We start from the raw sequence: 27,745 nt of genomic DNA on the forward strand, positions 1-27,745 counted from the left end.
CAGCCTTGCGTATTATAGCTTTTCGTGTAGAGTTCTTTCCAGCCTGTCTGCGGTTAGTCCGTCAGTTTCCCGTCGTTATAACACAGCCAGAGACAACACTCGGGCCCTCTGTTGGTTCCATCACCGGTTATCTCGGCGGCACCAAAGATGCCGACCCTTGCGCTTGGACCGGGGGTAAGCCGGCCGAGTTTGATGCCAAGACGTCCAAGCTCGGAACTTAAATAATATGCTTAAAAACATGTTTATGCTAATAATATTGATGACGTTGATGTCTATATGATGTAAAATAAATATACTGCATACGGTAGCCAAATGGGGAGCGTGAAGCAAGCAGTTTTATATAGGGATATCCAAAAAAGCAAGACAACAGGATATAGTGCGAGACATGGAACAAGATTCGTTAAAACACCCCCGAGACCAAGCCGAAGTACATGATAGAAACAAAGAAATAAAAGGCAGATAGGAAGAATATTACTCCACAAAGCCCTTAGTGACGCTGGGCGCTGAAGAGTTTTTGGCAGAAGCAGTCCTGGTCTCGATGTTGAGTAGAGTGCTCTCGACAGCAGCCTGAATATCAATGTGGAAGAAAGGACGGTTGATGCTGTGTACATTTCCGACCCGCCGGGGTAGGGGGTGCGAGGAAGAATTGATCGGGGTGGTTATAACCTGAGTGTGGGCCTTCTCATCCTCGTACTCACCGTCTTCGGAGGATGGTGCCTGGCCAATTTCCAGGTCATCTGAGGGAGCAGTGGGGTTAGACGATGCGTTGGCTCGATGAGATGTACCAGGCTTGTCATTTACGACTTCCTCAGCTCCCACAGCAGCAACACTGAAGATAGGTCGCCAGTTCCCGAGAAGCTCGGGAGACTTGGGAGACGGGTAGCCAAAGCCAGCGGAGGCAAGGGCGCGTTTGGTCCAGCGGTTGGAGATGCAAGCGAAGTGCCATTCTACTATCTCTGGAGCAGCATAGCGGTCGAGCTGGTTACGGACGTCGATTAGGCCCTGGATGGAGGACACGTCGACGTGATTAACGGAGGAGAAATCTAGAATAATGGCCCGGAGAATGGGGCGGGCGTCGTGAACATTAACAACTTCACCACGTCCTGGGCCGGGGTCGTTCCATGGTCGATCCTATTCGAGTTGTTAATTAAGACAGTGATTAAAGGTGAGTGGGAAGGTAGAACATACCCCGAGCTTAGCGAAGGTGTCGAGCTGGGTGCGTCTGGTAACCTTGAAGATGTATTCTGTCAGGTGGTGCAGGTAGCGACCTTCATTAGGATAAGTGAAGCCTTCATTGAACCGGTAGATGAAGACACCTGGATGAGGAGATTGGGCCTCAATCAGAGGGTTCGAGCCGTCCTGGTGTTCGACTGGGAGGAAAGCCTCCCGAGAGTTCAACTTGGCATCTTCACCGAACCTGTCATTCTTCTTTAGGCTGTCGTCCTTGGTGACTCGATAGACCTTGACCTGGCCGAGGAAAGTTCCCTTCGCTTTGGCAATGCGATAGATCAGTAGAGCAGCGGAGGCAGCGATGGTGAGGTAAATGCCATTCTCAATCTCGGTAAAGATGGTGAGCAGCACACCTCCGAAGAAGATAAATACTTCGAGCGGCGAGACTTCCCAGAACTGGTAGACGACGTTGGGGGGCGTGATCAAGTCACCAACAGCGTGGATAATGAGGCCAGATAAACTAGCAAGAGGAATGTAGAAGAAGACAGAGGTAAGGGCATAGAGAGCTAGAAGAACAATAACGGCAGTGAAAATACCAGCAAGAGGAGTGCGGACACCAGCCTTCGATTTAATAGCCGTTCGGGAGAAGGATCCAGTGGCAGGATAGGCACCCAAGAAAGGGCCGAATAGGTTTGTAAAACCTATAGCGACGAGTTCCTGGGATGGGTTGATGACATAGTTGTTGATTCTGCCAAATGACTTGGAGATGGCGATGTGCTCGATGATGAGTACGATGATTGTTGCTGGTAGATCGGGGGCAAAGGCTTTCACTAATCTTGCCTCAATCTCAGGGACACCAGCATGTTGGAAACCTATTCAGTCAGTATATGATTACTACAAAATGTATTAAGATGAGACACACCTTTCGGAACAGGCCCGAGAATCTTGAACTTAGCCTTCTTGTAATCCTTGACATGTCTGTTGACGAGCCAGCTGATCATGGTATAGAGCAAGATGACAAAGGTCATTCTCAGGGTAGAGATGAAGAACCACATCTTGCGTCTATTGGGTTGTCTCTGGGACATATAGTTGCAGAAGAAGCGAATGACATAGAGAACAACGAGAGCGCTCAGGCCCATGGCTGCATCAAGTCTGGTATGGCCCAAATTCTTGAGGACATTGATGAAGACCTTGTACGTTGACTCCCTGTTGTTGACCTCCTTGAGGCCCATCATGGCCGGAATCTGGCCGACACCAATAGAGATGGCGGCACCAGTCATGAAGGAGGTGATGGCAACCAAGGGGATAAACTCGACTATCCAGCCAAGTCTGGTAAGGCCAATGAAGAGCAAGAATCCACCGGCAATGAGGGAGAGGGCTCTGGCAATAGTAGGAGCTGAAATATCAGGCTCCTTCGCCTGGACCTTGGTGACGATGTTGCCGACGATGGTAGACATGACTGCGACGGTCTGGAGTCATGTTAGTTTTTGTTCTGCAATTGATGAACTGGCTCAATCGAGGTGGTTGGGGGTGCGTCTACTTACTCCTATCGTGATATCCTTTGAGGTGGCGAAGGCCCAGTAGAGGATGAAACCGACGAAAGAGGTGTATAGTCCATATTCAGGGGGGAGTCTGGCAAGAAGGGCATAAGCCATGCCCTGAGGCACGACAACAAAGCCGACAGTGACACCTACACCATTAGTATGCCTGAGTGTAGATAGTTCAAAGGAACGGGAGAAAACGGCTTACCGGCGATGATATCGCCCATGAGCCATTGAGTGTTATAGTGGAAGATCCAGTTCCAGAAGGGAAAGAGAGAGTTGAAGTAGTCGACTGTGCCCTTCACCGTAGGCGAATGGTCCCTCAACCACTCCTTTGCCGATGGCTCATCTTCGTCGAAATGCTCCAGCGACCGTATGGACTCGGCAGCTGTGCGCATCGACTCCCGGGGCTCCTTTCTATAGTCAACATCGATCCCCACGGCCTTTGCCAGGGTCCGGCCGAGCTTGCTGGCAGACATGATGACTATATGCTTCTGGATCCGCTGTCCACTGCTACTGCTAGACAGATGGACTCTGGCTGATGGAGAAACACTGCCAGGTGAGGTAACTCTGGCGGTATTTATATCTATACCAGCGGACTATATCTCGCAGCGGGAAACGAGACAGTCGGTTGAGTCGAAACCCTTGGCGAAAGAGCTGTCCATGTGGTAGAAGCCGTATCAAACCACGCGCTACCGGGGAGACGGGAAAGCAAAGGACAAAAGAAAACGTGCTGGCGTTCTGATTCCATATATTTTTTTTTTCCCGCCTCTATAGTTATGGGTGTCTATCTCAGCCGGTTTGTAGTATGTAAGAGATGAAACCCCTGTAGCGTCATACATGGCCGCCCTGTCGTCAGCTGCAACTTGGCAAGCGCGAGAAGCCTCCTGGCGCAAACGCTAAACGAGTGCAAAACCTTGAGTTCAGACCATCGATCTTCGCTCGGGGAGCTTCCACAATATTTCCGAGTCCGTATATAGACACGTACAGGCGTCCATCGTCCAAAAAGACGCCGTGCTGAAGGGGCGGTGTTGCTTTTTCTGCTCCAGCTGTATGGGCATTCCTCGTGGACGTGGTAAACTATTCTTGCGGACTGCCATGTGGAGAGAACCCGAACCTGTCTTCCTTCCCGCCGAAGCAGAGCATGCAAAGCTGGCTGGAAAGGCCAGGATCCTTCGACAGGGGCAGCAGTCGGGACTCAGTCTGGAGCAACATCTCGACTCCCAAAACATTGTGTGCCCGGCGTCTTAGCACACCAAGCTGCTGTATACCCTCCGTCCTAAAGCGCCCAAAGGCCCGCCAGGGCAACCATCTCACGTTCGAAATACGCCACTAGGGAGAAGAAGAAGCCTTGGAAATCTTAAACGAGACGCCTTGGAAACTCTTGTTGAGGTTTGCCTTTCTTCTGTCTGGTCTACTTGATTTGTGTGGCTGCGGATGTCGTGATTCTGATTGAGCTGTGGTGGGCCATAGAGTTGGCCAAGTGTTCCTTATCTTTGGCCACTGTAACGATGCAAAATATCTCATGCCGGCAGCGGCAGCCTTAGCAGCTCTTAGTATAGTTAAGTAGCCTAGGTACTCTGTATACGGAGTCACTAGCAGTGCAGCAGTGCAGCAGAGCAGCTAGTTAGACGACCGCTACTGCGTGGACCCCTGCTGGCCGTCTCGGGGGAAGGTCGGAATGCCTCCTCCTCGCTTTTTATAGACACAGGAGGCAAGGACACGGAACGGCTGAAGATCGCAATGACTGGCCCTCTCTAGTCCTTGGCTGCAACACAAGCTTAAAGAAGAGTAAATAAACCCTTCTGTCCAAGTGGATGGGCTCCGTACGTACCCAATATGTCGAGAAGTATCGCGGAGAGGAGACTAGGAGAGCCACACGGTGGTTCGAGACACGGGGAAACGCCCACAACTGTATACTCCGTATGTTTCCACGATATGGACCGCCTGGAGAATAATATGTATAACCGCCATCCCGCCGCCAGAAGCTCAAACAGCGGTGGAACAGCGTTCCTCGTCTTGGACTGTAGCACATCTCCCATCAGAGTCTGAGGAATGCCCCAAGAGCCGGCCAAGAAAGACTCTTAGATTAATCCTGCGTCCACCGCTCTCAACGCCCTTCTTCCTCGTCTCGTCTTAGCATCTTCCTCCGTCTTCTTATTATTAGTTATCGTGATCATCGTCGACAAGTCACACGGCGTTGCCGGTCTCTCTCTTTCTGCCTCTCCTCCCCTTCTTGTTCCTTTTTCTTCCTGTGGTATTTTTGGTATACGATGGCATGAAGCTTCATCCCTGGCGCAAACCCAACCCGAGACCCCGGGGCGAGTCCGAACATACAGTTTTGAATCCTGCCACAGACGGGGCTCCATGTCTGCATAGCAGACCCCAGAAAATTCCCGCTTGGCCGTTAGACGCTAGGAAATTAGCTACCTAGGCCTTTTCTCAGTGGCTTGACTTCAGCATTTTTGGCTCGCGCGGCTTGACTAGCGGACGGCGCTCGCGAAGCCTTCAGGCCGTCCAAGGCGCTGCCCAGCATCGGCGCAGCTGGCAGAGACACTCACGGCATCGGGAATCGGTAGACATGGATCTGCTCCTCGTCTCCGTTCTCCGTTCTCAGATCTCGGGACGCTTTCGGGACAGACAGAGAGGTTTGGGCAGTCCTGTTTGTCTTCCCCGGCTTTGGCGTCGTTCTGGCTGTCCCGTTCGATCTTGCATCCTTGCTGTGTGGGACACGAACGGAAGCGATAGTCTGATGCAAGGCTCTTCTCCACTGCCATGCCTAGCGGGCTGGAGAGTGATGGTGGGCAACCGATCGCGATGTTTTGCGTGGTGACCGTTAGCTGCTCGATGTTGAAAGCGCCGGACGACGTTGAAATAATATATATCTCCATCTCGTCGTTTCTTTTGGCTAAACAGGGGGTTTAGACGCGGTGCATGGTCATCTCGGACGATAAGCTGTAGCTATACGGGCTGCTCTCCCGGCCGAACCAGGGCATCTTTTCTACGCACATCTAGATGTTCAACGTCGTTGTTGTCGCTGTAGTTAGATGTTTTGTATAGCATTTTTTAGTGCATGGCACTGGATCTCCATCTTCAGGCGGAAGAGAGATGGATGCACCCTTTACCGTCCCCCCCCCCCCCCCCCCCCCCCCACTGGGGCCTTGCTTGGCCTCTTGTTAGGCTTCTAAAGCAGAGGCGAACAAGATTATGGCTTAAGGCCCCTTTTTGCTTGGGCTTGTTTGCTTTTTCATGGCTTGCGAGGCTGATTGTCTGCTGAAGAATTGCTATGCGAGACTGCAGATGCTTGAATACTGAACACACTTTGATTGGATTAAATATTACACTGCAGACACACGATCAGATCCTCAAGTAATCCTTACATACCTTTTTATATGTATGGTCATCCGTTAACTTAGAAGAATCGATGCGCGATCCGCTTTAGGAAAGATGACTGCTTGATCCGGTCTATCTCGCGGTTGTGCTCCTCCCAGTCAATCTCACGGCGGCCAGTGTCGACGTCGATGTCCTCGATTTTTGTCCAGCCCTGTCGCTTCCAGAGCCAGCCGCACAACCAGAAGAAGAGCACTACGGGAAGAGCGAGATAGGCCTTGAAGAAGCCTTCAGCCGATGCCTCACCCTTGAGCGGGGATACTGCGATGTAGAACTATTACCAGGGGTCAGACCATTTCCATCCACACATATTGAAGTCAAAAAAAAGGAACAGGAAAAAGCATAACATACCTGGGCAATGAAGACAATGAAGATGATGAATAGGCCGACCCACGATCCATATACTCCAAAACAGGCCTTGAAGGGAATCTCGTCAAGAGACCGGCCTCGAAGTGTCCATGCGGCTCGGAAGCGAATGTGCGAATAACATATCTACACCAGTCAGCCTAGCAGCTCTTTTGAACAGAAAAAGTGATTCAGAGCACTAGAATGGGGGGACGAGGTTAGTCAACTCACGCTTCCCCAGGTGAACAGGGCAGTCAAGCCAGATAGAGCTTGCAACCAATCAAATATGACTGGCCCCTTCCCAGAAACATTCACGTACGCCAGCCCGCCAAAGACAATGACCAATATGGTGGAGAAAAGCGGCCTGCCCGCTTTGTCGACGTATGAGAATATACGGGGTGCATACCCGTGCTCGGAGATGGCTGTCAAGGTTCGAGATCCGGCATACACAGCAGAGTTTCCAATGGAGAGGACTGAGATAAGGATGATGACGTTAATGAAACTGTCGAAGCCGTACAGCCCTGCATCCTTAGCAGCAATCACAAATGGAGAGGCATTAGAATCCGAGTAGGTGTTGGCGCCAAGTAGCCGTTTATCGTCGCTCCGCACCAACAGGCCAACGAAGAAGAGGCCGAGGATATAGAACAGGATGATTCGCCAGAAGACTTGCTTGATGGCGGACGGGAGAGATCGGAGAGGCGTTCTACTTTCCGCTGCTGCCAGCCCAACTAGCTCCGTGCCAAAGAAGGCAAAGGCAGCCGTCACAAATACGGAACAAAATCCTATTCATCAGTCAGTATCTAGCCTCAACATGTTTGGGGCATAGTCTGTCTCTTGTAGAATTCAGACATGAGCACATTTTATTGTCTGGCAGTGAAAGAACGACATACCCTTGAAGCCGTTGCGGAAGGCCCCTGGATCATACCAAAGTCTTGCACCCCAGTACTGCCCGTAGAGGCCGTCCTTTGGGCCGCCTCCACACGCGAGCACAATGGCGGTTATCATGAAGATGACAATGGCGGTGAGTTTGATCGCACTGGCCCAGAATTCCTCCTCTCCGTATCCGAGCACCCCAAAGATATTGATGATCACAATGGCGATCAAGAAAACTGTTATCCATACCGCGACACTGACATCTACTTTCCAGTACGTTATCGTGAGGGAGGTCACGGTTAGTTCTAGCGGCAGGACCACAAGCCATTGAAACACATAGTTCCAGCCCATCGCAAATCCCCACGCTGGAGAAATGAAGCGGGCAGAGTAAGTATAGAATCCACCAGAGACCGGGAAGAGAATGGCTAGTTCGCCCAACGCATGCACGACATTGAACATCATCTATTTATATCCATGTTAGCTTTCTCCTGAAACCCTGGGGCTCTTACTTAACTACAGACTACATACCACGCCGATGATTGCAAAGTCGAGGACCAACGACGCAGGACCACCCTTTGCCAGCGCAGAGCCTGAACCGACAAATAGACCTGCACCTATGCTTCCGCCGATTGCGATCATATGCAGATGTCGCGACTTGAGAGTCTGGTTGAGCTGATTTCCACCGGTCAATCGCCGTCTCTTGAACGACTCCGGTGTGCATCCCAAACGAGTCCAGAAACCAAGCTCTTCGCCTTTCTCTTCCAACGCCATGTCAGAGCCAGAGGAAGCAAATTTTTGCACCCCCGGGCTCGAATCCTCCATGGAAACGCCTTCAACCTTTTCTGTGGCCATGCTGGATGTGTAGGGGTCAAATGGCCAACCTGGCTAATAGATATCCAGCAGCTGCTCGACGATCAACGGGTAACTCGTCTTGGGAAGCCACAACGTGAGCTTTTTCAAGAGGAAAAGGGGGAAAAGCTCTGGAAGAATAATTGAATCCCTAGAAGTGTGGGGAGGGGAACCAGAGCCCTTTTAAATTCGCCTCTGCGCCCTTGACTCTGTACCCGCACCGGACAAGCGCACACGAGGAATATGGGGAAATTGGACGTACACTCGGCTAAAGTCAGGTCCAAACCCCAGAAATGAACTGAAACGATCTCGGCCTTATCATGCAATTATATGAATTAGTTCGTGTGTGGGGATGGGAGGATTCTGGGCACTGTTTGCCATCCCTTCTCTTCTCTTGCGCAGAATGCAGAAAGACATTCGCGTAACTACGTCACTGGGTGCTGATTCTTGGTACCTGGTTCGGGGGAATGCTACTCGTTTAGATTTCGTCTGCCACCCAGACGCCCATTATTTCTAATTTGTGTATTCCAGCATCGTGGAACTGCGTCTCTCTTCTCCAGGTAAAAAGCATCTGGCCGGCGATATCTTCTCGGCGCCTTGAAAATTGATCAACAATAAGTTGAACCTGCGGGCGAAGTTGAGATAACTAGTTAGGGAAAAAAACTCTATTTTTCTTCTAGAAAACTTTAAAGTTCCTCGGGTATTTTTCGACGACCTTTTCCTTTTTGGGAAGATCCTTGATGTCTTCTCTGCTTCGAATTGTTGATATTTCATTCGCAATGTCGACATCTGGAGAACATCAGAGTGTTCACCGGTTATTTGCTTTAGGACGAGGTTGTATTCACCGAAGATGTGGCTCTAGCCTGTGAAAATGCGATTTCTTGGTGGGTGTTCGGACTTGCTCACACGGCTGATGTCCGTACGGAGTTCACTTGATAGTTAGTATGGTCGGACAACCGGGTCATGGTTGGACAACCGAGAAAAGCAATTCCAACGGCCCTCCCATGAACGACTTCGCAGCAGGCTGTAACATGCCATCACAATAAATAATGGCCGCTCCGTATTGGTCTGCAGCCGAAGTTGAAGATGTGAACATCATACGAGTCATCCTTTGCTCTCTTCAAGGGGCTAATGCCGGCTATCTCGAAGGGCGGAAAGCTGCTCCACTTGCCAAGGTGGGATTTGACGATGGATGACAGAATGCAAGACTGGCTCACATTTCCAGTTGTATTATTACTTTTAACAGGTGGCACTCTATTTGTAGTTTGGCAGGTCGTGCCCAAAGGTGCCACAATAACAGGAAAAAGGTCGATAGGTTGGTTAACAAGCTGGTAAGTTAAAGGATTGCCTTATGCGGATACTTCCGCTCCCCATGGAGAATCTCCAGTTAGAACTCTTGTATGTAGCTCTACCATGAGGAATCATTTATTCACTTCGGAGAAATAGAGGACCTCCCCTGCCCTCTTGGTACGGCCAAGTGCCTGATGGCAAGAGGCCACGAGCCGTAGTTCTCGGGCTTTCTTGGAACCGCCTGTAGAATAGCAAGTTGGTGAGTCATGGAAGCCAGCGGTGTGAAAGACGGAAGTATTTAAAACCTAGTAGTTTTCTCCAAAATGAGTCCGTATTCACCGCGTTTACTTTGTGTAGGATGGCAGAGCTGGTACAAACCATGTCCTCCACATGGCCCAGGCCTGCACAGTGCATGCTAGTAGCCGCCTCTCACACGGTGACTTGGGAGGACAAGCCACACGGATGTCGTTCCTTTGATGTCAACCAATCCGGGTCTTTCATCCCGGCCATCAACAAAACAGCAATAATGATCGACCTCATCACCGAAGTAATGGCGGTATCACCAGCGACGCATTCCTCCTCCCTTCAATTAGTTAGTTATACCCTTCAGTGTTTCTTCATCGTTTGATACATGTCGAGCTGCCATCTTGGTTTCATCCTGGTGAAGAATCCTTGCCCTAAGATCGACTGGCGTCTTGGCAACATAGGCCCCCTTAACTCACGTTTGCCACAAAGGGCGGGTTTTTCACTTCTCGCTGTGTCTTTCGCGATGGTTGCGATGAAACAGCAAACAGCATGAGGATAACCGCGTCCTTTGTCTCTCTTAGATTCTTTTTTTAATCCGGTCGGCTCTGCAGAGCTTTATTCTTATTTTCCGCCCGTCTGCTGCTGGAAAAAATTATACCACGGTACTTTCCGCGCAGTAGCTTTGATACCGCGAATGGGCAAAAGTTTCCGTGGATTTGATATGATGAAGTGTGTCTGGCTGCTGAAATATAATAAATCCCCTTGAGTTTTGCTCTGCTTGATATGATGGCTGGTGAACTTGTGTCTTTTTCCTTCGGGCAGGTTACATTTTAATAAAGCTATCGCCGGCACTGAGACTCGCCTTTTCAGCCAAAACCGGCTGGGAAAGGTTGCTGTTATAGTATAAATATTGAGCTGAATCGAAGGATCTTTGTCTTGGACTGGAGCCAACCTCAACAAAGGCTTAGCAGGCGTGTAAGAGGGCTGCCTTCACTTGCCTGGCAGAGAGAGACAAGCATATAAAATATCTGCAGTGCTTCGTCGTCCTGTTTCCATTCAATCAATTTTATACACAGTGCCCGAGCTGTATCAGGGGACTCAGCTAGCGGTCATATGGACTCCGCGCAGAGCTTCACTCACTGAGACCGAGGTGATAGTCCCCAAGCAAGATGGGCACCGATACTGTAAGGCGTTTCTTTCTTTATTTTTCTTTTCACCCTTTTTTCTGTTGCATTGATATATATTCTCAAATATATATCTGAATGTTTGTCAGTTGTTTGGCTTAAGCAAAGTGCCAAAATAACTGAACTGCTCACCTTCTGTTCCTATCCGCTTCCTGCGCGGTCTATTCTCTCCATCTATCTACTCATAGCCCATTACTCGCCTGGCTAATATCAACTCTCTGTAATACTGTAGCTTTCTGGAGCGGTGGCGCCCGTGTCAGGGCCAACTGATATCCAGGTGAAGAAGACATCCTCAAAGCCGCCTAAGATCAAGGCGAAGAAGGACATCAAGCTTAAGACACCTTCAAAGGCTCCGCTGAAGACAGACATAGGCCCCTCGAAGGCTACCAAGGCAGTCAAAGTGGGAATGTTGAAGACAGCAAGCAAGGAGAAGGAGAAGAAGCAGGCAAAGTTATCTATAACAACAGCAACGTCTCCACCTTTAGCCTCAACCTCAACCTCAGCCTCCGCAACAACACCACAATCTCTACAGAACACCAACAACGACGCCCACCAGCCGAAACCAGGCTCGTCAGACCTGCTGGATAAACAGGCCAAAGCAGTTCAGGCTCGTCTAAAAATGAACCATTACGCCAACCGAGCAAGGTGAGCTGGTTCTATGGCATCTCTGCTGATATCAAACAAAGCACGTCACCTTCTGCTCATTCACTCGCTAACCACCTTTCACTCCCTAGACATCCACCAGCTGGTCGAGGAGGTCCGATGCATTATCTAGGCCCCAATGGACGCGTTCCTGGTGCTTTGCCTCCTGGAATCTACACTCAGAGCCCGCATAAGCCATACCCAACCATGCTGGAACGCGTCAAGCCCTCTCATCTAGCTCCCCACTGGATCTCGTGGGAGTCTCTGGCGGTGACGGTATCAAATTTTCCCCCTAATGTGAATACTTATACCCTTTGGAAGTCGTTCAGTGCTTGTGGGACAGTAGACTTCATCGAGTTATTCGAAGATGTCAGAGGCAAGAGAGAGGGAAGGGGCCGGATTCGGTTTAGGTTAGTAAAAGGCGATTGTGACCAATTTCATTGACTAAACTAACATTGGGAAGACCGCCGCCGAAAGAATCCTTCTGGTTAGATGGACGGCATGTATTAGAACTTGAAGATGGCCAGCGTATCATCATTTCAGTCCGTGTGGATACATTCAGACGCAGAAAGGAGGTCCCTAGTCCAGTGGACCCAAAAATTATGTATCCTCTGTCTCTTGTAGGTGACCTATTTCTTTCCCTGCTCACCCAATGGCACAATGCTAACTGACAATCAAAAGGAAGCTGTGGGTAGATCACTCGACATTGGTTGTCTTTCCGGAGAGAAATCCATGATTATCATGAGAACCATTACTGCTAGCTTCCAGGAATATATCCGTTTTGTTGCTGACTTGCACCGCCGGGAGATCAATATTTTCTTCCAAATGGTAAAAACGGAAACACGATTGCCTCCTGCAATACCCCATACAGTCCATAGCTACCGCATTCGCATCCCCTTTGTTCATCTCTCGCGTATCAACCGCATATCAGAGAATGATGAGCTTTCTTTCATCTTCTCGCTGGACTCTCCGCCTTCATATCACCGGAAATTGCAAGACCTGTCGAACACCTTTTCGGAAGCTGATAACATATGGCGTTCGGATGACACCTGGTACCGTCAAACTGACATTGTTCATAATCCGTTAGACTTAGTTCATTCCAAGACTAGTCTTAAGAAGGCCCACCCTGTGATCAACATAGGTTCGTATTAAAGTGGTATCTGATTAATAGTGATTGATACCCTTGCTAATAAATGTGCAATCAGGACGTTGGACAACCTTTCGAGTCACCTTCCACTTGCCTGATGCAGATAACACCCAAAGCCTTGATACGCTTACAAAGATTCTAAAGGATTTCAATGTCGAAATCCAGAATATCAATAGCTTCACGTTGAAGAGACATCCTCCCACAACAGACTTGGCATGGAGATGGATTGACCCACCTTCTACTCATGCTTCTAAACGCACATCATCCCTTGAGGATCTTGCAGAGAACGAGTACACACATATCTCCTATGCTGTGCGATATCAACTCGAAGTGTGCATTTCTCATGGGTTTCTAAGTGAATACACAATTGACAAGGATTTTGCCAAGAAGCTTGAATCTCTTGGGGAGCGTGATGGTAAGGATTTACTGGAATATGTTGCCCAAGAAAAGACCGTATATCATGACCCGATGGAGATCTTTAACATTCAGTTCTTCTCTGGTGTAACAAATCGGAGGATCCCAAAGTACTGCTGTTACATGCGCTCGGCAACTGTTACTCCCTCCACGATCTACTTCAATACCCCTACGGTTGATACCTCCAATCGGGTGATAAGACATTATATTGAATACGCAGACAGATTTCTTCGCGTCCGGTTCACTGATGAAAAGTATGAAGGAAGAATAAATTCAACCTACAACAACTGCATGGATGAGGTGTTTACTCGCGTGAAGCGGACCATGACCAATGGAATTACCGTAGGAGATAGACACTACGAATTCCTTGCATTTGGCAACTCGCAATTCCGAGAACATGGAGCATACTTTTTCGCATCTCTGCCTAATCTTACAGCTGCAAACATTCGTGCATGGATGGGTCATTTCAGTGACATCAAAATTGTTGCAAAGCATGCCGCTCGATTGGGTCAATGTTTTTCAACCACCAGAGCTGTCACTGGCTGTCCAGTAACCGTCAGAGAAATCGATGAGGTCGAGCGCAACGGATACATATTTTCTGATGGAGTTGGCCGGATCTCTAAATTCCTCGCACAAATGATTATGACCGAGTTTAAACTACAAACTCCTTCAGAAGAACCTCCATCTGTCTTCCAGTTCCGGCTTGGTGGCTGTAAAGGAATTCTGACCGTCTCACCCGAGGCTCAGCGCCGAGAAGTTCACATCAGGAAGAGTCAATACAAATTTGCAGCAATTCACAATGGCCTTGAGATTATCAGATGGTCTCAGTTTGCGGCGGCGCATCTTAATCGCCAGCTCATTGTGGTATTATCAGCCTTAGGTGTCAGTGATAATATTTTCATCGAGAAGTTGCGCTTGATGCTCGAGGATTTGGAGCAGGCGATGACAAGTGAGACGAAGGCGATGTCCATGCTTCAAAAGCGTGTTGATCCAAACCAAATGACGCTTCTACTCGCTCAAATGGTCCACGATGGATTTCAGGGCAGCTGCGATCCATTTGTTAAATCATTACTGGAGTTGTGGCGCGCATGGCAAATCAAATATCTGAAGGAGAAGGCAAAGGTTTTTATCGATCAAGGAGCCTGCTTGTTTGGCTGTCTGGATGAGACGGCGACGTTGAAAGGTTACTATGAGAAAAAGCGACCTTCGATCGAAGCCACTTACGAGGAAAGACTAGAATACCTTCCTGAAATTTTTGTTCAGGTGTTCGACAATGAAGAGGAGAAGAAGTACCGGGTAATTGAAGGCCCTTGTATTCTGGCGAGGAACCCTTCATTGCATCCTGGAGATATCCGTGTGGTGAGAGCTGTCAATGTTCCAGCACTTCATCACCTGAAGGACGTCATTGTCTTCCCCCAAACTGGGGATCGAGATGTTCCAAGTACATGCTCTGGAGGCGATCTAGACGGCGATGACTACATTGTCATCTGGGATCAAGATCTCGTCCCACTTCCCAAAGATTGGTTTCGTGAGCCAATGGACTATACCGCTTCGAACGCCCAAAGCCTCACTCGTGATGTTACTGTAAATGACATTACGTCGTTCTTCGTTACTTATATGAAGAACGATCGCCTTCCTCAAATAGCACATGCCCATCTTGCCTTTGCAGATTATCTAGAGGACGGAGTGAATGATGAGAGATGCATTCAACTAGCCCAGCTTCACTCTGCAGCCGTTGACTACAACAAAAGCGGCATACCGGCCAACATGACAAGAGACTTGGTTCCAAGAAAATGGCCACACTTTATGGAGAAAAAGTACAAGCCGAAAGAAGCGCAGTATCAATCCAAGAAAATACTCGGTCAAATATATGATATTGTTGAGCGCGTTGAGTTTCGACCGAAGCTTGAAGCCCCTTTCGACGAACGTATCCTTAACTGCGATATTTCTGTCAGCGAGGAGATGGTACTGGCTGCAAAGAAATTGAAAGGTCTGTATGATGCTGACATGCGGAGAATCATGGCTCAGCATGAAATCAAAACTGAGTTTGAGGTTTGGTCGACCTTTGTCTTAGGTCATGCGAACATGAGCAAGGACTATAAATTCCACGAAGAGCTGGGCCAGATATCATCTGCTCTGCGTGAAAGATTCTTGTCAATGTGTCAAGATGAGGCTGGTGGAAGAGATTTCCAGCATCTTGCACCATTGGCTGTCGCAATGTATAGAGTGACAGCTCAAGATGTAGCAGAGGCTTTGGGCAAAGAAGACTCCTCCAAGGGACACGATATCGGTAATGCGATTAAGAAGGAATATAAGCACCTCAGAAATGACCAGATACCTCTCATTAGTTTCCCCTGGGTACTCCAGCCCGTTCTTGGAAAAATTGCCAATCGGCACTTTGATGACACAGGAATTATAGAGGGTGCAGGCAAACTTGCAACGTGGTCTTCAGTTGCCTATGAACAATCGAGAATTCGTCGAATCAATGGCATTAGGGGTATTAATGATGCTCCTCGCGACGTTGAGACAGCTGGAGGTATCCAGCATGCAGGAGAAGTGCTTGAACTCTTCCAGGAAGACTTGGGCTTTGATCCCTTCGATGGGCTTGGAGACGCCTTTGACCAACTGGCCTGCCATCCGAATGAAGACGACAAACCCGCCGTTGACCAAGATTCCCGCTCCAAGGCCAAGTGTGCTATTCCACTATTGGACACGGAGCAATCTGATAGCCTAATTGAGGTTGATGACGATATATTCACACCCATTACCCCATGCACAATTGACTCAAGCCGACGCGGGTCAGTTCCAATTGAGGAGCAATCAAGCTTGCTCGATATCAGCAACGAGAACATTGAAACCGAAACTCGGAAAAACGACAACACAGAAACAAAGCGCCCCGTTGCACATTCACAGCCAAAAGAGGGTCAGGAGAATCAACCTCCGCTGCAGAAGAGTGACCTGTTTTCTTCATTCCTCGACGGTTCGACGGGACCCGATGAGATGATCGACGAGGACAAAGAAGAAGTGGAGATGATGGAAGACGACGGGGATGTGGATCCTTCGGCAGTCAATCAACTGGAGATGCTCCTTAACATCTAGCCTAGAAACTTGAACTTCTTTTATGTGATTCATAGCATTTTGAACTTGCGACGGCGTAACGTTCTTATGGGACCAGGGCGGGGACATTTATTGATTTGCAAGATATGGCGGTGCATTACCTTGATTGATACCCAGCTAGATCCCTATTAACTAGTACAACGAGGCTCAAATCCCAAGCTATTCTATAACTACCTTAAGAAATGCTCTAGCTACGTGCTTCTCTCTCCGCCGTGTGTATATTGATAGGCAGTGTCATTGAAAGTAAGGAACCGGGTACCTTTTTACAACATAAGCGTAAAAAAGGCAGCGGTACGGAGTAGTTAAGCTTGCGTAACTAGTTAGGTCTTTATCTTATCTGATGACTGAGTTTGCGAGGAGGAGGCGACCTTGGTTGATCCCCGAGAGGTTAACTAACTACTAGTATTTCCAGCAAACGGAGTTGAAGTCTGATATCTCGCCCACTCCCTGCTTTCTCACTGGCAAGCGGTACAGCACAGCGAGAAACACTTATTCCGCCGTAAAGTCCGCTTATAGAGAGCTCAAGAAGAAGCATGTCTTCGGCAACAGCACCGTTGTTGGCGCCATACACAGCCCCGCCACCGTATCAGTCTCTACATCTCATAACATCAGTCCTCGGGTCAACGAGCAATTGGCTTGTGCTGAGGTGCCTCTGTGATACTCTACAGATACCTTTGCAGAGAAGAGGTAATCTCGACGGCCTGGAAGACACAGCTGATCTCGAAAGAGACGACTCTGTAAAAAGATCCAAAAAACGAAAGGTCGTGCTTGTCAGTTTCCTTCGAGGTTGGGAATTCTGGAGGGCGGAGGCAAGGAGAGTGGTATGGTCACGACCCTCCTTGATAATAACTTGAATTCCGCTATCAAATCATACTGATATTACTCTATATAGGGTCTTGATTTGAATAAATTATCCAAGGAAGGGAGATTCTCGTTCGTTGATGGAGTAACCAACCTCTTTTCCCCCTCCCCTGCTCTTCAAACGCCGAAGTCTGTGGCGCCAGGAGAAGCTCTGGCGGCCTCCACTCGCGCTAGAAAGAGCTCGATATCTTCGCCTTCTTTCCCATTACCTGATAGAACTCCTCCGAAGTCGTCATCACAGGCTGCCCGTGCCCCCAAGCCGGGACCAATCTCATTTTCTGGCCGGGCCAACCCATTACTTGCACGCCCGGCACCCCCAACACCACCTATTTCTTCTGCTCCTCCTACGGCATTTGCTACGCCAGAGACTTCTGCTAGAAATGATAACCGCTATAGCCAGAACATACGGATGCTACACTGGGCACCATCTGCGGGAAATTCTGGTGGCTTGGACGGGGTGGAGAAGGTCATTACCTCTGCTATAGCAGACACCTGCAAGGGGCAGGAAACCCCGGACCAGGTTGGTGATAATGATGTGCTCCTTGTCCTCGACCAGCCGGATTTCCTCCTCGCATCCACGGGCCCCAGCATGCAAGTCGGTTCCACCGAGATGGGCGAATTGATAATGGGATTGAGACGTGTATGTTGGGCTACTCAAATTGTCTGTGTCGTGCTTGATGGTTACTAACTCGATGTACGTAGCTTGTACATTCTACAATTATCACCGTGGCGGCTGATTCGCCGCTTATGCACAGTAGCCAACAACCCACACCACTAGAAATAGAACATTCAGCGTTGGTAGTGTCACTTGCTCACCAGGCACAAATGGTTATGCAGCTGAGAGGACTTGACACTGGCGTGGCAAGAGACGTGAGTGGAGTGTTACGGGTGAGTAAAGGAGGAGCGTTAGCGGATACAGACACCCTTAAGAACGAGGAGAATGGCGATACTTGGGAGGAGAAAGAGGTCTTATACTTTGTCCAAAGTGATGGATCTGTGAAAGTATTTGGACGCGGCGAATAGAGACTTCCCCGAATATACCCATAGCGGAAAATAACGAAGCGCCTTTTGTGTTTCCTCTCTCCTCTCCTTCTTCTTCCGGTTTTTTTTTTTTTTTTTCCCTTGGAATCATTTTCATTGACATCTCTACAGCATAACGCAGCTTTCAACATTTCAAGAGCCGTGAAAACGTTTGTAAAGCCACGAGCTCATTAATCGACAGAAGACTTGATGATAGTTTATTGAAAGCGGGAAGAGAATTCCCATGCAAGCCTGCCATTTTCATTTCCATAGTTTGCTCCAGTCCATGAAATCCGTTAATTTTTGTTATATTATGTTTGGGTATGACACAAGAGAAGTTGATTTTTCCTTCTAATTCCCATTCAACACACATAATAAAATGTCAAATGGTGTCATGGATGAAAAACAAGTCCCATTCCGCTCGCAGGCTACCCTTTTGAAATAAGAGGGTTTCGCCACAACTTATCGAACTCCGGAAGGAAAGAGAGGGGGAGGAAAATAAAGGAGGTGTTTGATTGTCTATGCCTTCTCTGGGCCACGGGCGCCCTTGGGAGCTCCGGTCTGGAAACCGTTCTTGAACTTGCGGTCGACGGACTTAAGGTAACGCATGCGGCCGGTACCGGTGGTTCTTCGTCGAAGGGCCTTCTGACTCCAGTTATCTGCAGAGTAGTATGCCATGTAAGTAAACACTCGCCAATATTACCTCCCGGACGCAACGGAATCCTTGTTTGAGGATATATGATTCCAGTTGGGGATACATACATTTGCGCATCTTGGCAGCTGGGTAACCGCACGAAGCGCATGTGTGCTTCTGGATGTGGAGGGATCGCAGGCCTATATGTTCCATCCGCTGTTAGGTTCTTCTGTTTCCTCATCGTCGCAATCCTAGCATCCCATCCTATTTCCCTGGCGGAAGGTTTGGGCGCCTTAACATTCGTTTGACATTGGGATATCACTAACCGCACCGTCTGCACAGAGTGTGCGACTTGTTGTGGCGCTTTCCGAAGCTGGAGGTTCCCTTAGCTGTTCGAAGTAGTCAGTATCGCACTCATCGTTATCGTCGTCTATTGCATATGGATAATTTTCGAGAATTTTCGGTTCACGCGAGGATGGAGGAAGCCGTACTCATCTTGAATCAGGAACTGTAAAGCCGGTGATATGTTAGCAATTCCTCTGGTCATGGAATATACGCGTAACTGGCAGCAAGAATTCCCATACCTTCAATGGTGCGTCTGGAAGCTCTGATATGTCGTCGTCGCTGGTTTGAGATTGCAGTTCCGCTTTGAAGATTCGACTAAGCGAATTTGTTGTGTGAGGGTTAAAGCCCTCGCACGTGATGCTTAGTAATAACTTTCACGGGAAACGTTAAAACTATAATCCGAGTAATTATGTAATCATTCATAGACTTGAACTCTATCTCTATCTAGGTGTGGAATAATATGAGAGGAATGAACAGAAGAGTATATAGAAGGTAGATGAAGATGCATGCAAATGACATATTCGCTGAAACGCTGGCAATATATAAATACAAATTATTGAATCAACTCATCAGAGAGTTATGAGACCAGCTCGTCTTTGCCAAGAAAAGCTGCCATGGGATCCGCGACAGCAGTTCGAGCCTTCTTGTATGCCTCTAGCTCCTCTTCTGTAACGCCCATTTCAAGCTCATGGCGGCTCCGTTTCTTTTGTGCGTTGGAAGCGGGTTTGTTTCGGCCCTCGTCTGCGCTCTTATCTTCCATTGTATCTTTAGCGGGAGCTTGTTTTTGGTCGTCATCTCCTGCTTCTATCTGAAGCATATTCTGGGCCTGCTCGAACGCCTCTATTCCTTCTTTTCCGGTACAATAGCTGTTCTTCACCGTAGAATGGCAGCAGGCATATCCCCATGTGAAATTTGACCACCAACTGCCCCAGACGGAAGCGTGGTTATTGATGAGTACATTCTCTGCGTACTTCGATTTAGCAGCAGGTTTAGGCTCCCCCTTGATTGCTCCCGTTTCATCGTATTCGACAAATCTTTCGTTTTCAATGACCGCCATGTCACGCAAAGGACCTGCCTGCAAATGTTCTCCCCCACCATATTTCTCCAATAATGCCTTCTTATCCGCCGCCTTCTTAGCATCCATTTCAGCCTTCTGCTTCTTCCTATAGTACTCTCCGGATGTAGGATTGGCTTGCAGATGCTGTCGGTTAGCATCTCCTCGCTCTTGTGTTTCCCAGGCGTATCTCTGTGCTTTTTCAAATTCTTGAGCGTCACCAGAAGCTCGCATAAAGTTCTCTTCCGCGACCAGCGCGGCTGCTTGATCCGACTGTGCACCCATATCAACCATAGATCGAGTCTTCGGGTCGTACTTTGCCGAGTCAAGGTCCAGGTTAAGCAGATACTTCGCTGTATCTTCTCGTATTCGTAGATTCCGGGTTCCTTTGCCCTGCTGTCGACCCATTTCTGACTCTTCAGCATATTTTGCTTCTGATGTGCCATCACCATCGCCGTCAACGTCATCATCGCCATCTTCTCCCGGGGCCTTCTGTTCTTTGGATGCATTGTCCTTTGCTTTCCTCTTCAGGGCCTCCAGCTCTTCATATTCTTCCACGACATTTTGGTACTCCTTTGCGTCGTAGCCGTTCCACCGATCTCGTTTGGCATCCCACCCCAACTCCACCTTCTGTATATGCTCATCTGCTTGAATATCTTTGCCAGTCCATTTAGCACCATGCTTTCTCGGCCTGCTCAAACACTCCTTGGCCTTATGTGTCATTGCGCCGCAGTTTTCACAGGCACCTTTCCGGTATTTGGTGGCTGCTGGGCCGACGCGCTTCCCTCGATCATACCATTTTTGATCTTCCTTTTCCTTGTGGAGACGCTGATGCTCGAGGTAGTCGTTGGCGGAGGAGTCGTCGTCAACGTAGAAGGGCTTTTTAGAGATGAACGATGGGATATATTCGTTGCGCTCCTTATTCGCAACGTCGGTAGGTCGCCGTGACATTTTGATGGTAATATCGTATATGTAACTATCACAAAGGTCAAATAATTGAGTCAAGCAAAAGCGCTCTCACTATTGGATCTGATATCTTGCCTTCTTCAAGCTCAAGCCGTGAAGGATATCTCGGTGTTGGAAAAAAGTTAAAGTCACGTGAGTGGCGCTAGGCCGCGGCTTTCTCGCGTCTTCAATTTAACCAGACATCAACCTTCGGATTTGCGACTTTGGACTCGAGACTCGCTAACAGGCTTTCTCTTTGGTGAATTTGCTTCTATTGGTGGTATAGTACCTAATGATAATGCCTTTGGCATTTATCTGTGTAATTTATTTATTGAATTCCAATGCTATCACGTCAATACCTGGCTAATGCCGGCCTTTCGCGTCCTGCTCAACTGTGTGGACCACTACCAGGCCACCCCGACAGAACTTGACCCTCAGTTTACATCCGATAATAATGATCCCCAACTAAGATCAGGGTCCATAAAAGTCCCAGTAATCCGGGTTTTTGGTGCCACTGAGACCGGACAGAAGGTATGTGCTCATATACATGGAGCATTACCTTACCTATACCTTGAGTATAAGGGGCCCTTGGATCCCGCGGAAGGTCAGGAATATATTCTCTCCTACAGGTCCTAGTCGGCTAAACATCGAATAGTGAACGCTGCTATCCGAAGTTTACATGCATCTATCGATCATGCGCTTGCCCTTAGCTACAGGCGAAACCCTTCTGACCATTCGGCAGCATTCGTTGCTTATATATCACTGGTCAAGGGTATTCCATTCTATGGCTATTATGTAGGATATAGGTATTATTTCAAAGTATATTTACTGAACCCACTACATATGACACGGCTTGCAGACCTTCTTCTCCAGGGTGCTGTAATGAAACGAGCTTTGCAACCATACGAAAGCCATCTGCAGTTCATTCCTCAATGGATGTGTGATTACAGTTTACACGGATGCGCTTATATTAATTGTTCCAAAGTCAAATTCCGCCCCCCAGTGCCATCTCACATCAGTCTCGAAAACCCGGACCATCTTTGGCATGACGAATCGATTCCTCAAAGGGATATATCTGACCCCAGTGAATTTCCTAGGCAAAGCCACTGTGCCATAGAAGTGGATATCCACGTTCAGGATATATTGAATCGCCATGAAATTAGGCAACGAGAAATACACCATGATTTTGTGGTAGAATCTAATCAAGGATTTATCACAGAAAAGCTGGTGCCAAGCTTAAGGGTTCTCTGGAAGGACGAGGAGAGGAGAAGAAAAGCTAAACTTGGCTTAACCGGATCTGAAGGTACTCCATTTTCACAAAAGGACCTGGCTTCAATGTCATCAAACCCTCACCAAACACATTCAGGTGGTTGGATACATGAAAAGGAGTTCCGTGAACAAATAGATGCTATTGTGGCAGAAGAGAGACGAAAAAGGGATAATTCCCCTACAAGGAGCGATTTTGTTCGCTATCCCGAATTTCATGAGTCGGTTAAGACTGCCTTGGAAAGTGTCCAGGAGTTATATCCACAAAATTTGCTGAGTTCGCAAGCAGATGCTATCCAATCTCAGATCAGCACCGAAGCCAACAATGGCAGTGTTGAAGTTGACGAAAACCGTATTGACTCTTTCGGAGTGGATACATTTTTTGATACCGGTGATATAGACGACTCTTTTGCCCGGGACCGCCAGGAATTAGACGATGTGATAGGCAGGAAACTAGCATCAAACACAAACCAACCAAACAAGAGTGAGCCGTTGGATCCCAACATTTTCTTGCAGTCTTCCCAGCTTGAAGAAGTTGGTATCAAAAGAGCTTCAGACCCAATAAACAGCGAAAGTGATTTGTTTGAAATTGATCCTGAGTTTTTGACTCTAATTGACTCTAAGCTCAGAAAACGAGACCGTAATGAGGAGTCTTCCCCCGAAGTGTCGAGAGACAAGAAGGTCAAAGTGACTGAAATACCCCAGACGCGATCATCGTTAAAGGCTAAATTCCATGTGTCCATGGCTGGGTCGGCACAGGAAACGAGCATAGGAAAAGGCGTCTCTTCTAGAAGTGATTCTCCCGCTTCCTCACAGAAGCCGAGAGCCTCTGGCGGAGATAACCAGCGTCTCCCTTTTCCAGTTGTTAAAGACTCCGCCAATGCAGCTACGGTACTGAGGCTGAGCCAACAAAACCTGCAGACAAAGAAAACGCAGCAAATCTTCATAAAAGAAGGTTTTCTGCCTGAAGGGAGTACCTCTCAGCCTAATATCATGAATTCCCCAAACGATCCAAAAGTTGAACCTGCTGCTACCAATTCCCAGGACGGTTCAGAAAACATCACGTCATACCAACCACCCAAAGCTAGCAAGGTGTATTGTTTTACTCAGCAATGTCCGTTACCCTCATTAGTGCGTGAAACTATATCAGATAACTCAAGACCAAGCGTCATCTACCAAGGTGCTTATTACGGTAATGAGAGTGACGTCCTTGAGCGAGCACTTGAGTATGCTGGCAAAGAATTCAAGCTTGAAAGTAATAGCCTGCCGTTTCTTCCAACTTTTGATCCTACAGGAACTTCTCCTGCCATGTTTGGTGAAAAACCCGCGCTTCTGCTGGATCGAACGGCTTTCGAGGACCAGAATAAAAAGCTGCGCAGAGCTTGCAGTTTACGGACTTGGGAATTTGCTGTGAAAGCGCCTATTCAGAGCGACGTTGTCGGTTGGTTTAAAAAGGAAGATATTCAGAAGAAGCGCCTTAAAAATGGTTCCGCTGATACCAATGCGAGGGACGTCCCTGTTTCCCAAATTGATACATCCACTCAGCACAATAAGCATGGCTTCAAATACTCTCAGCGGACCAAATCGTCTGCTGTACAGCATGAAGCTAACTATATGAGTGTGATGAGTTTAGAGGTCCATGTCAACACCCGCGGTACACTAGCTCCCAACCCTGAAGAGGATGAGGTAGCCTGTGTATTCTGGTCAGTTATATCCGAGGAAGAAGGTCGGCACCGTGGTGTTGTGGTTCTCTCGGAAACCTATGGCCTGTCATCGAAGTTGAAACCTGAGCCCGGAATAGAATTTCAGGAGGATATGTCTGAACTTGATCTTATGAACCGAATTGTGGGAATTGTCAGGTATTATGATCCTGATATATTGACTGGCTATGAGGTTCACAATGGTTCGTGGGGCTATCTGATCGAACGGGCGCGGAAAGGCTATGATTATGATCTGTGTGATGAGTTCTCAAGAGTCAAGTCACAATCCCATGGACGCATTAGTAGAGAGACAGACAGGTGGGGTTTCAACCACACGTCTACCATTCGCGTCACTGGGAGGCATATGATTAATATATGGAGAGCCATGAGAGGAGAACTTAACCTTCTTCAGTACACCATGGAAAATGTGGCTTTCCATTTGCTTCACAAGAGGATCCCCCATTATCCGTTTGAGGATCTTACACGGTGGTTCAAGAGTGACAGACCTAGAGATGTTGCCAAAACTATACAATATTTCTCTTCAAGGGTTGATCTTAACCTTGAAATTCTGGACGCAAACGAGCTGATCTCAAGGACAAGCGAACAAGCTCGAATTCTGGGTATCGATTTTTACTCCGTATTTTCTAGGGGTTCGCAGTTCAAAGTGGAGTCCCTCATGTTCCGCATTGCCAAACCTGAGAATTTCATCTTGATATCCCCAAGTAGAAAGCAGGTTGGTCAGCAAAACGCATTAGAGTGTCTTCCCCTGGTCATGGAACCTCAAAGCGATTTTTATACCAGTCCTTTACTTGTGTTGGATTTTCAATCTCTCTATCCAAGCATCATGATTGCTTATAATTACTGCTACTCAACAAACCTGGGCAGGATTTTCAACTGGCGGGGTCGAAACAAAATGGGTATCACGGACTATGAAAGGGAGCCTGGCCTCCTGGGCTTATTGAAAGATAAGATTAACATTGCGCCGAATGGAATTATATATGTGAAACAAGAGGTTCGGAAATCACTCCTTGCAAAAATGCTTACTGAAATCCTTGAAACTCGGGTCATGGTGAAAAACGGCATGAAAGAGGACAAAGATGATAGACCTCTGCAACGTTTGCTGAATAACCGACAATTGGCGCTCAAGCTAATTGCCAATGTTACTTATGGCTATACATCCGCCTCTTTTTCGGGGAGAATGCCATGCTCCGAGATCGCGGACAGCATTGTCCAAACAGCTAGAGAGACTCTTGAAAAGGCAATTGCACTCATCCACTCTGTAAAACGATGGGGCGCTGAGGTTGTCTATGGAGATACCGATAGCTTGTTTATCTACCTAAAAGGCCGTACAAGGGCAGAAGCCTTTGACCTTGGGGAAGAGATAGCTAAAACCATAACAGATTCAAATCCACGACCGGTTAAACTAAAGTTTGAGAAGGTCTACCATCCATGCGTGCTTCTTGCCAAGAAAAGGTACGTCGGTTATAAGTATGAGTCTAAAAACCAGGAAAAGCCTGAATTCGATGCCAAGGGTATAGAAACTGTCCGAAGAGATGGGACACCCGCAGAGCAAAAGATTGAGGAGAAGGCATTACGGCTTTTATTTGAAACGTCAGATTTGAGCCGTGTCAAGGAGTACTTTCAAAAACAATGTTCCAAAATCATGCGGGGAAAGGTTTCGGTGCAAGATTTCTGCTTTGCGAAGGAGGTTAAATTAGGGACTTATAGTGACAGAGGTGCCCCTCCTCCCGGTGCTCTCATCAGTGCGAAACGAATGCTGGAGGATCCGAGGCTGGAACCGCAGTATGGAGAGCGGGTACCGTATGTGGTCGTTTCGGGGGCTCCAGGCGCGCGACTAATTGATCGCTGTTTTCCACCGGAGGTATTACTGCAGGATCCCCAGCTGGAACTTGATGCAGAATATTATATATCAAAAAACCTGATTCCTCCCTTGGAGCGAATCTTTAACCTCGTCGGCGCCAACGTTCGACAATGGTACGATGAGATGCCAAAGTACCAAAGAATGCGCCGCACAGAAGGAGCCTTGAACACCCCAGCTGGACGATCTGGTCAAGATGGCAATAATTCCATGTTTAAGAAAACGCTGGAGTGCTATATGAGATCATCTTCCTGCGCAGTCTGTCGGAGCAAGCTAAACTCTGAAGAGCAGCGACAACAGAACCAAGCCATATGCAACGTGTGCCTCCGTCAACAACCACACCTTTCGCTTCTTAAGCTTGAATACCGGGTGCACGAGTCCGAAAGAAGGGTAGCCAATTTGCAAGACGTATGTCGTTCTTGTATGGGCGTAGGTTGGGGCGAGGAAATCAAATGCGATAGTAAGGACTGCCCGGTTTTCTACTCTCGGATGAGGCAAGCTTCGGATTTGGGACATACCAGAGCACTGCTCGAACCCATAATTAACGTTCTCAGTGACGTGGCTAATGATGATAACGAACATGATGGACATAACCCCCTGAGTTGGTGATCAGTGTATTCTTAAATACGACTGGTCTAGCAAAAGCCTGCTCCTGCTGCTCGATAACTAGAGTCAGGCAGGGTGCATATCCATGTGTAACTTTGTATATAAATGCGAATACCTTTTTTTGTAATTAATCTAGAACATGCAGCTTGAACGTATCTCCTGAATGTTTGCTTAGATGTCCAGATGCTCCCAAAGAGGCATAGCCGCCAACGCCGAGCCAAGCCTTTCGCTGCTTTTTCGCCCGCAACCAGACTTCATCTCGACGATGGCGTAACAACAGCGGCAGCAATTCTTCCAACTGTCGAATAACCAGACAATCACACGATGGCTCAGAAGGATATGCGAAGAGCAGATCTGGGTACGTTGTCCCTTTTGCTCTCAGTGGCTTGTTTGGTTGATCGGTTGACCAATTGCCATCCCGTTAACGACTAACACGTCCTTCTGCGTCTCAGTGGTACCCTATGAGGCTCCACCGATCAAAAAGACGGACGGTGATATTTCTGGTACGCTTTTTCGTCAATACCTATTGCAGATTACGGCACCTATAGTCCATATCTGAAGAGGTATTCCACGGTTGTCGTCTTTGACTAACACTTTGCCGCAGGTACCATTGCAAGTACCATGCCAATGGCTGCTGTAAGTTCCATCTCAATCCTGCCTAGGCAGCTCGGTCTATACAGCTGTGCTAACCGTTGTAATAACTAGATGTTCACTCGAAACAGGCATGTGTAACCCAGCATGCTGTTTCTTCAAGGAAGTTCAGGCCTTATCCGGGGAACTAACTAATGCGAATGCTCTTGTTCCGTGGTTACAGGATGATCGGGTGGTACGTGCTCATCCTCTCTACCATATACACACATATCCAGTGATCCTCTAGGGCCTTGTCTCCCTCCTCCTCCTCCTCCTCCTCCTTCTCTTTTCCTCCCTTAGATACAAGCCGTTACTACGGCTGCAGTTAATGTTACACTCCGGAGTGATAGCTAACATCACCTAGGTCCTCCCTTGTCTTCACCCTCCAGACATGGCTAGCGGAAAGCGAAGACCAAAGAAAGGCATCTACCACTCCCGCATACATGTCCGTTTTCATGTCAGGTACGTCATACTTCCCCTTTTTCTGAAATATATGTTTTGTATTGTATATTAACCATTCATTCAGCAATGGCGGTCGTTGTGGTATGTACGCCTCCATGCCGCTCATCCTATGATTAGTGGTATACAGATAACTTG

At 48.1% G+C, this 27,745-nt stretch overlaps 8 protein-coding genes across 8 annotated transcripts; 4 read left to right on the forward strand and 4 right to left on the reverse strand.

Moving 5' to 3' along the window:
• Window positions 1-471: 471 nt before the first annotated feature.
• Window positions 472-3,190, reverse strand: ARB_07324 (uncharacterized protein; the record flags this gene model as incomplete). The annotated part of the gene is made up of 5 exons (XM_003014717.1): window positions 472-1,131; window positions 1,189-2,042; window positions 2,093-2,639; window positions 2,715-2,860; window positions 2,920-3,190. The coding sequence occupies 5 exons, from the start codon at window positions 3,188-3,190 to the stop codon at window positions 472-474; spliced, it is 2,478 nt and encodes an 825-aa protein (XP_003014763.1).
• A 2,004-nt stretch (window positions 3,191-5,194) lies between these two features.
• ARB_07325 (uncharacterized protein) lies at window positions 5,195-5,602 on the reverse strand (the record flags this gene model as incomplete). Its single annotated transcript, XM_003014718.1, has 1 exon — window positions 5,195-5,602. The coding sequence occupies one exon, from the start codon at window positions 5,600-5,602 to the stop codon at window positions 5,195-5,197; it is 408 nt and encodes a 135-aa protein (XP_003014764.1).
• A 521-nt stretch (window positions 5,603-6,123) lies between these two features.
• ARB_07326 (amino acid transporter, putative) lies at window positions 6,124-8,171 on the reverse strand (the record flags this gene model as incomplete). Its single annotated transcript, XM_003014719.1, has 5 exons — window positions 6,124-6,375; window positions 6,453-6,593; window positions 6,678-7,228; window positions 7,337-7,781; window positions 7,848-8,171. 5 exons carry the CDS (start codon window positions 8,169-8,171, stop codon window positions 6,124-6,126), a joined length of 1,713 nt encoding a protein of 570 aa, XP_003014765.1.
• Window positions 8,172-10,966: 2,795 nt separating this feature from the next.
• ARB_07327 (uncharacterized protein) lies at window positions 10,967-11,537 on the forward strand (the record flags this gene model as incomplete). The annotated part of the gene is made up of 2 exons (XM_003014720.1): window positions 10,967-10,972; window positions 11,166-11,537. 2 exons carry the CDS (start codon window positions 10,967-10,969, stop codon window positions 11,535-11,537), a joined length of 378 nt encoding a protein of 125 aa, XP_003014766.1.
• Window positions 11,538-12,190: 653 nt separating this feature from the next.
• On the forward strand, window positions 12,191-16,190 carry ARB_07328 (uncharacterized protein; the record flags this gene model as incomplete). Its single annotated transcript, XM_003014721.1, has 2 exons — window positions 12,191-12,671; window positions 12,781-16,190. The coding sequence occupies 2 exons, from the start codon at window positions 12,191-12,193 to the stop codon at window positions 16,188-16,190; spliced, it is 3,891 nt and encodes a 1,296-aa protein (XP_003014767.1).
• A 551-nt stretch (window positions 16,191-16,741) lies between these two features.
• On the forward strand, window positions 16,742-18,092 carry ARB_07329 (uncharacterized protein; the record flags this gene model as incomplete). The annotated part of the gene is made up of 3 exons (XM_003014722.1): window positions 16,742-17,029; window positions 17,101-17,709; window positions 17,889-18,092. 3 exons carry the CDS (start codon window positions 16,742-16,744, stop codon window positions 18,090-18,092), a joined length of 1,101 nt encoding a protein of 366 aa, XP_003014768.1.
• Window positions 18,093-19,645: 1,553 nt separating this feature from the next.
• Window positions 19,646-21,073, reverse strand: ARB_07330 (uncharacterized protein; the record flags this gene model as incomplete). Its single annotated transcript, XM_003014723.1, has 1 exon — window positions 19,646-21,073. One exon carries the CDS (start codon window positions 21,071-21,073, stop codon window positions 19,646-19,648), a length of 1,428 nt encoding a protein of 475 aa, XP_003014769.1.
• Window positions 21,074-21,433: 360 nt separating this feature from the next.
• ARB_07331 (uncharacterized protein) lies at window positions 21,434-26,521 on the forward strand (the record flags this gene model as incomplete). Its single annotated transcript, XM_003014724.1, has 2 exons — window positions 21,434-21,598; window positions 21,704-26,521. The coding sequence occupies 2 exons, from the start codon at window positions 21,434-21,436 to the stop codon at window positions 26,519-26,521; spliced, it is 4,983 nt and encodes a 1,660-aa protein (XP_003014770.1).
• Between the last annotated feature and the right edge of the window lie 1,224 nt (window positions 26,522-27,745).

Source organism: Trichophyton benhamiae (assembly GCF_000151125.1).
Source record: "Trichophyton benhamiae CBS 112371 chromosome Unknown contix00378_25.r1.exp, whole genome shotgun sequence".
Lineage (NCBI taxonomy): Eukaryota > Fungi > Ascomycota > Eurotiomycetes > Onygenales > Arthrodermataceae > Trichophyton > Trichophyton benhamiae.